General features: G+C 54.4%; 1 protein-coding gene across 1 annotated transcript; it reads left to right on the top strand.

The window, feature by feature from the left end:
- Positions 1-575: 575 nt before the first annotated feature.
- On the top strand, positions 576-6839 carry FZD2 (frizzled class receptor 2). Its single transcript, XM_007180187.2, has 2 exons — positions 576-3696; positions 6596-6839. The coding sequence occupies exon 1, from the start codon at positions 1011-1013 to the stop codon at positions 2706-2708; it is 1698 nt and encodes a 565-aa protein (XP_007180249.2). The 5' UTR covers positions 576-1010; the 3' UTR covers positions 2709-3696; positions 6596-6839.
- The last annotated feature ends 1799 nt before the right edge of the window (positions 6840-8638 follow it).

Raw genomic sequence — 8638 nt, 5'->3', positions numbered from 1 at the left:
CTCGTTTTTCAGAGGGTTATTTAAGGGTGTATGCAGGGGGAGGAGCGAGGCAAACTCCTAGGGGTCTACATATAGGGCGACAGGAAATTTTGTCTGGATTCCATGGGAAGGGGCTGAGAGAAAAGTATTTGTAAACTGATAGTTTAAAAAAAATCTCTCCCTTAAACAATTTTTTCTCAAACTTAATATTTTTTTTACTTGATCTGAAAAATTGGACTGGAATAGGTGGGGTTCGAGGAGCAGGGGCGGAGGCAAGGATTTAAAGAGGCCCTACCCCGGAGAGCGCCGTGGCCCCCCGGAAGAAGAGTGATCCAGGGTTGAGTGACTCGGGTCCGCCGCAGTTCGGGGAACGTGTGTCTCCGGATCTCGCCGCCGCGACTCCAGAGAGATCCCGTGCTGGGCAAAAAGCCCTTAATATAATAATAGCTTGTATCTTTAAAAAGCAAAAGGAGGGGGGGGAAAGTTTTGTTGGCATCTGGTTTCTGATCTCATTATGTTGTGGTTGACCAATCCAGCCCTCGGGGCTGATCCTCGGGTTTAAATCTCATTGGCCGAGAGAACATTTTGGGATGGTGCTTAGAGCTCGACGGGGAGGTTTCAAGGATCCCTTTTTTGGGGGGCTGAGGAGAGGGCGGGGCCGCCGGCGGGGGCCCCCTTGAAACCGACTAATTGGGATCGGAGAGGCCGAGGTGAGGGCTGGAGGAAGGCACAAAGGAGTCGCTGGGCGGAGAAGGGAGGGGAGAGGCGAGAGGAGGAGGACGAGGAGGAGAGAGGGCAAGCAGCGCGCGGTGTCTCCGGCGGCTCAGTCCGACCTCGGCGAGCCAGCGGGCGGGTGCGCCGCCCCCCTCCCCCGCCCGGCCTCCCCAACTCGGCAGCCGCGAGCAAAGTTTGCAAAGAGACGCGGGAGGCGGCGGCCGCGGCGAGGCGGCGGCGGGGAAGGCGCGCGGTCTCGGGGCTGGGGGCGGGGGCGGGGGGGCGTCCGGGAGCCGGGTGGGGGGGCGGCGGCCAGCATGCGGCCCCGCAGCGCCCTGCCCCGTCTGCTGCTGCCGCTGCTGCTGCTGCCCGCTGCGGGGCCGGCCCAGTTCCACGGGGAGAAGGGCATCTCCATCCCGGACCACGGCTTCTGCCAGCCCATCTCCATCCCGTTGTGCACGGACATCGCCTACAACCAGACCATCATGCCCAACCTTCTGGGCCATACGAACCAGGAGGACGCAGGACTGGAGGTGCACCAGTTCTACCCATTGGTGAAGGTGCAGTGCTCGCCCGAACTGCGCTTCTTCCTGTGCTCCATGTATGCACCCGTGTGCACTGTGCTGGAGCAGGCCATCCCGCCGTGCCGCTCGATCTGCGAGCGCGCGCGCCAGGGCTGCGAGGCGCTCATGAACAAGTTCGGTTTCCAGTGGCCGGAGCGCCTTCGCTGCGAGCACTTCCCCCGCCACGGCGCGGAGCAGATCTGCGTGGGCCAGAACCACTCGGAGGACGGCGCGCCCGCGTTGCTCACCACCGCGCCGCCGCCGGGCCTGCAGCCGGGTGCGGGGGGCACCCCGGGCGGCCCGGGTGGCGGCGGCTCGCCCCCGCGCTATGCCACGCTGGAGCACCCGTTCCACTGTCCGCGCGTCCTCAAGGTGCCGTCCTATCTCAGCTACAAGTTTCTGGGCGAGCGCGACTGCGCGGCTCCGTGCGAGCCGGCGCGGCCCGACGGCTCCATGTTCTTCTCCCAGGAAGAGACGCGCTTTGCGCGACTCTGGATCCTCACCTGGTCCGTGTTGTGCTGTGCCTCCACCTTTTTCACCGTCACCACGTACCTGGTGGACATGCAGCGCTTCCGCTACCCGGAGCGGCCCATCATCTTTCTGTCAGGCTGCTACACTATGGTGTCGGTGGCCTACATCGCGGGCTTCGTGCTCCAGGAGCGCGTGGTGTGTAACGAGCGCTTCTCCGAGGACGGCTACCGTACGGTGGTGCAGGGCACCAAGAAGGAGGGCTGCACCATCCTCTTCATGATGCTCTACTTCTTCAGCATGGCTAGCTCCATCTGGTGGGTCATCCTGTCGCTCACCTGGTTCCTGGCGGCGGGCATGAAGTGGGGCCACGAGGCCATCGAGGCCAACTCGCAGTACTTCCACCTGGCCGCGTGGGCCGTGCCCGCCGTCAAGACCATCACAATCCTGGCCATGGGCCAGATTGACGGCGACCTGCTGAGCGGCGTGTGCTTCGTGGGCCTCAACAGCCTGGACCCGCTGCGGGGCTTCGTGCTGGCGCCGCTCTTCGTGTACCTGTTCATAGGCACGTCCTTCCTCCTGGCCGGTTTCGTGTCACTCTTCCGCATCCGTACCATCATGAAGCACGACGGCACCAAGACGGAGAAGCTGGAGCGGCTCATGGTGCGCATCGGCGTCTTCTCGGTGCTGTACACGGTGCCCGCCACCATCGTCATCGCCTGCTATTTCTACGAGCAGGCCTTCCGAGAGCACTGGGAGCGCTCGTGGGTGAGCCAGCACTGCAAGAGCCTGGCCATCCCGTGCCCGGCGCACTACACGCCGCGCATGTCACCCGACTTCACCGTCTACATGATCAAATACCTCATGACGCTCATCGTGGGCATCACGTCGGGCTTCTGGATCTGGTCCGGCAAGACGCTGCACTCGTGGAGGAAGTTCTACACCCGTCTCACCAACAGCCGGCACGGCGAGACCACCGTGTGAGCCGGAGCTCCGGCGCCGCGTCCCCAGCCGGGCCGGCACCTCGCGCTCCGCCCCCAGGGAGGGGAGGGGGGCTCCTACAGACTCCTTATTTTATTTTTTTAAATAAAGAACAATCGAAACCATTTCTTTTTTAGGTCGCTTTTTAAAGAGAACTCTGCCCAACACCCCCACCAGGTTTGTAATTAAAACTGTAAATAGTTTTTGTAAATTTAATTATATATTTTCTATTTAAAAGAAAAAAGGAAAAAAAAAGGGGAGGGGAGCAGTGAGGGGCGCCAGGCCTGAGGAATGGGGAAGAGGGGGAGTTGGGGGGGTTCTCCTTTCTTCAGTCCCCTTTCAAACACCACCCCCTACTTCGGTTCCAGTATTTTGGTGCTTTGACAGGGCTGGGCCTGCTGGAAGAGGCTATGAGTAGTTGGGAGTTACTTTCAGGTTCTAAAGGCAAATTTGTGAGCCTTCTCACTGACGCTGGGTCTGTGGAAGCAGTTGGATACTTTTGATCAAGACTTGGATTCGTTTTGATTTCCCTTTCCCCCTTTCTCACTTGTCCTGTCTCCTTCACTCGATCTTTGGAAACTTCCCAAAGGAGATGAAGACGTGGAAAAAAAAAAAAAAAAAAAAACCCGAACCGAAGGGTGGGGAGAGGGCGGAGATCGTGTGAGGAATGGCCTCCACCCCTACCCTCCGGGCCCACCCCCCTGCTGGCAGGAAGATCTTTCTTCTCTGACTCTTCTTCTTTTCAACTCGCTGCCCCGAGCGCTTGGAGGGGGCAGAAAGTGTTTTGCGATGTGTGTTTTGAAACTACCCAACCTCCCCACCCCACTCCGTTGAGTACCGATCCTGACCGCCTCCATTTTTAGGGGGAGCATCATCAGCTCGCAGATGCTGGGATTTGGAGATCACCTTGCATCTCTCTCCTTTCCCCTGCTGTCTGCTCCTCGCCTGCTCTCCCCCCCACCCCCAACTGACTATCTCCTCTGGCATTCAGGTTAGCAGTTTGTGGGGTGGTTTGTGCGCTATGTGTGGGGTTTTGTTGTTGTTGGGGTTTTTTGTTTTTGTTTTTCAAAAAGCAATAAAATGGGTTGGGTTGGAGGGAGGGAACGGATGGATGGGCTGGTGGGATTTTTAGTTTTCCTTTGACAAAAGACTGGTTTCTTTTCAAACTTATCCAGAAGGGGGAAGGGGGGAAAAAACGTGGGTATCTTTGCTTTGGAAGAAGGCTCTGGGCAGGCTCTTTGTGACTGTGGGGGTGGGGTTGAGTGTTCACATGACATTCTATATCACAAGATTGATAGAATGTTTATAACATGTTTCTTATCTTCCCCCTAACCCCCACAAATAAAAGTCAAGACTTCTCTTAAAGTATCTTTCACGCTGGTATGAGAATTGCAGTTTCCAATACGCATCATTTCCCTCAACTATTTGGAGTATTTTAGAATTTTAATTACCATGGATCGATTTGAAGACCAAGGGATGGGGTGAAAGAAGTTTGCCCCATAACTCAACTTTTCAGCATCTCCTGTTTCTTGATAATAGTGCAAATTAAAGCTAATAATCATAATAATAAAGTGCATTTAATTATCTTCTAGAGATCTAGCCCTTTAATTGTATTTAACAGGGTTGTAACATTTTATTAGTTTAACCAAACCACACCTCCTCCTTCCATCTCCCCCTGACCTAGTTGGTTGGGGGTGGAGTGGAGAAGAGGTTCCCTGCTTTTTCAGCCAAACCGTGGTAGGGAAAATGGTGCCTTAACACCCTTTGTTAGCAGGCTTTGGGATAAGGGAGAAAGTAAGTTAGAACCCCTACTTCGAAGTGTTTGCGTGTGTTAGTTTATGTTGGGGGAGGGGATCTGGAAATGTTTGGTGGTAATTGAACACGTATGTGGGGCTTTGTTGGGAATTGAATGAGGCCTGGGGATTTCAGCAGAGTCCCCTTCCCCAAATGTATAACCCTCCCCCAGATGATTTGTACCAGTGGCCAACATTATACGTTAAAACTAGCCTTTTCTCAAATGATGGTACGTGTGAAGTCCCAACAGGAGATTCCCTCAACTATCAAAGAAGTAGGCCAGGGAGGTGGCACCGCCCTGTAGCTCCATTTGTTGCAAGATTCTAAAGGAACCCCACAAGGGCTGCAGGAAAGAGTTAAATTACAAACAAATTGTGAGCGTCTTTCCTGGAAAGAATGGCCAAAGCTTGCGAAAGGGGGGGATGGGGAGGTGGGGGGAGGTTTCCAGTGGCTGGGATGGAGCCCAGTGGGAAGAGGAGTGCTTGTCTCTGCTGAAGATTTGGGAAGAGCCTCCCCTGCCTCTCAGCCCCCAGATCCCAGTTCTGTGTGCTTTGGGTACATTTTGTCAGTGGACCGTCATGCTGATGGCAGGAGGAGATGGTAGACTAACAACAATACCATTTTCTTCCCGGAGTGGGGTGGGAGGGAGGGAATTTTGGTAAAGATCCTTCTCAACCCTCCTCCCTCAAAGTCACCAACGGAGGGGAAAAGGGCCTGAGAACACTGAAAAAATAGGTTCTGTGGCTGGGGAGAGGACAGATAATAAGACAATTGCCTCTCTAGGAAAGGATACATCTTCTAGATGCCCTTCCCTTCTCTAAAGGGCTGAATTACCTTACAGAAAGTATGGGGAACTTTCTCTCTGGCTGCTCTCATTGCTCTAATGAAACAGCTCTTAGACGGAGGGTGTAGAGGATTTAGGGGACAAAGTGCCCTGGAGCGGAGACCCATAAGTGAAACACTTGAGCTCACTGCCAACCCTGGAGAGAGGTCTGTCTCCACTCCCTTGTTGGGAAAACCCAGTTAAACACATGGGCTTGGAGGTGTACTTTCACAGATTTCTAGGTCGCCCTTTAGATAGGACATGGTTTACCCCTTGTAAGTGGGTTGGTCCCTCCATCTGGAAGAGGGAGGCTTTGTCTGGTGAAGGGTCAAGGGCCCAGTAAGAAAGCCCTTCCACTGGGGCCCCCAGGCCTGGGGCAGGTGTTAGGCCACGGCTGCTTTCTACCTGCCCTCCCAATCATACCCCCTCCCACAAAAGAGCAGCAGTGCTTGGTTTCTAGGAGCAGGGCATCTCTCCTCCAGACTCCCCTGCCTCATGGATCAGACATTTGCTCTTCCTCCCCCCAACCCCAGACGCCCCTCCTGAAGATGCTTCCACTCCTGACAAACTGTTTGTCCTTTGAAGTGCCCCAGAAAAGAACACTAAGGTTTTCTAAGACAAAATTCTTCTGGACATCCCCAAAGAGTGAGGATCAGTGGGATCTGGACTTCCAGATCTTTCCAAAAGCTCTCCAAGAGGGTGTTGGGATCCCTGATCTGGGCTAGATTCTGGAAGTGGGGAGATGCTGTCCCAGGGTACATGTCTTGGGCACATGTCTGGGGGAGCAGAGCCCAAGCTCCTGTCATTTCTGAGGCATCATCCCTTTGATAATCCCATTGCTCACTGTAGTAGGGTCCCTTCCTTCTCCAGACATAGTCTCCTCACCTCAAAATGCCTCTTAAACTTCTGGGGCCACTGACTCCTCTGAGAACCTGAAATATCTTTGGACATCCTCCTGGGAAAAAGTGGCCAGACCCCAGAACACAATTTTTTATGTAACTTTAGGGGGGTTATGCATTGTCTAGCTGCACACCCCTCCCCCACACCATCCCCAAGCTGGTTTTTCAGTCCCTGGTTTAGACATTATCTAGTCTTCATCACTGGGTAGCTCTACTTCTCCATGGGGCAACCTTTACCTTCTGAGACTCCAGTATCCCCCAGCCTGTAATTCCCTCTGCTGTGGAAAGGAGGGTCAGGAGGGAAAACCATCGGACCTACAAAACCAGGAACACCCTCAAACTAGGTTATTCACTAGATCCTGTCTCTCTTGCAGGTATCAAGATGCAACAGAGTGGAATGAATGTTAATACTTTCATAGTAGAGGGAAAAAAGAAGAAAGAGACAGACCATGTGTGGGGAGTTACAGGCATTGGCATGACACAGTGCCAGCTGTGAGCCCTTGGGGACGTCTCCTAACCTCTGAGCCTCAGTCCTCATCTGTAAAAGGTGATAGTACCTGTCTGCAAGGTTGTTGTGAAGATTAGATCAGATGATGCATGTACAGAACCAACACTTAGTAGAAGCTCAATAAATTGTAGCACTCTTCCAATTACTTAGGATAAATTCCTAAAAATAGAATCACTGGATCAAAGGATGTACATTTCTTGAGAACTTTTGGACTTACTGTTACTGGTAGTTTTAACAAAGCAGAATGATTTCCTGTGCTCCCATTTTTTCTCCCTGACTCGGGGTACCAGCTCACAATCTAGAGGATCCCCGGGGTGGTGGTGGGCAGTGTTTTTCTCCCTTTCTCTCCTCTGATTAGGACAGAAATGTCTTACCCGCCTGAGTGAGCAGGGCACACACGCAGGCGGGCTCTCTCGCTGGCCGGCTTTGAAGCTGGCTAATTAGGGCTACGGCTGTCACAGCTGGCTTCCCCTGCCCCTCTCCCTCCCCCTGCTCTGCCCCATCCCCAGTCTCATAGCCTGAGAGCGCCTCCCCATCTGCCTTGCCTTCCACTGCCGGCTTGCGGCTCTTCCCAGCCATCTGGGAAGGCCCTGGAATTTGAGGCCTGGAAGGGCCAAGGTGAAAGCAGCCGAGAAAGGACAAGATAGGACCTGGGACATGGAACAAGCTCATAGACCATTAATTGGGTTTACAGAGGACTGCCTGTAGCCCCGGACCCCTCCTTATTCCTCATGAAGTCTGGAGAGGAGCCGGCCTGGGCTGGGGGCTGAGCCCTGGGCCCTTTGTTTGAAAGCCAAGCTTTCTGAAGGTTCCAGCCTCCCAACCTGGCCCTTATAATTAGCCCCAATCAGAGTGTTTATGTCGGGGCCTCGTGCGGAACTCAGAGCCCCATGATTTCATTCCAAACTTGGAGGAGGGGAAGAGCGAGGAGGGGAGGGAAAGGGATTTGTGTGGGGATGAGCAAAAAAAGGGAGGTTGGGGGTAGGAGGTGATGAGAAGGAGACCTGGGGTGAAGGGTAGAGGAGAAGGTCCTGGAGAGGGGAGGACCACCACCCTCCATTTGGCCATTGCAGGGGTCAGGACCCCTCCCAGGGTAACTGGCGCCCTAGCATCCTGACCCTGGGCCAGGCCTGCATGCCTCTGGGCAGGCTCTGTGGGTGGGTGGGCTTGTGCCAGTCGGAAATGGTTGGATGTAATTAACCCGGCTAATCACCATCCTCAGCCTGGTGGGAGGGGAGGGTACAGCCCAGAGCCTTGGCTCCCCCAGGAAGCTCTGGTCTCCCTATTCTTCTTCCTCTGACTGGGGCCTGGGGTGTGCTAGCCTCTTCGGCTCCTGGGGGTGGTGGAGTCAGAGGGTGGGCAGGGAAGGAATGTAGGAAGGAAGGTGCTTAATTCTGATCTCTGGCCTCACCCAGCATGTGACTGACAGGAGGGAGTATGCCTGAGGTGGCCACAGTGGTGGTGGTTGGAGACTGGGGGGTGACAGCAGGAATCCTGGACAGGAGGGAGAGAGGATGCCCAGCCACTGCTCCAGGTGGCACTGGGTGTGTCCCAGAATCAATTAGCATCTCCTTCCAGGTCTAGGCCTCCCAGGGAACTCTGGCACGGGATATGGCTTGTAGGGAATTAAGCGTACTGGGTTTAGTGTCCTGTGGGTGGGGAGAAGGCAGAGTATGGGGTCTGAGTTTCTAACTCCCCTGCTTAAAATACTGTGAAGCCTGCAAGGCATGTCCCAACTCCCGCCCTCACTCAGCACATACAGCTTTCCATGACGTGGATCTGGCTCCTATATCTCCAGTCTCACTTCCCATCATTCTTCCCTACACTTTCACATGCCAGCCTCCAGAACCCTTATGTTCTCAGACCAACCATGCTCTGTGACTTTGCACATACCATTCCTGTGGTGCAA

Source organism: Balaenoptera acutorostrata, chromosome 20, assembly GCF_949987535.1.
Source record: "Balaenoptera acutorostrata chromosome 20, mBalAcu1.1, whole genome shotgun sequence".
Taxonomy (NCBI): domain Eukaryota; kingdom Metazoa; phylum Chordata; class Mammalia; order Artiodactyla; family Balaenopteridae; genus Balaenoptera; species Balaenoptera acutorostrata.
This window is presented reverse-complemented; position numbering and strand designations above follow the sequence as displayed.

Bases quoted from the DNA above. Each gene is read 5' to 3' on its own strand.
- FZD2 (XM_007180187.2), top strand. From the start codon at position 1,011: ATGCGGCCCCGCAGCGCCCTGCCCCGTCTGCTGCTGCCGCTGCTGCTG.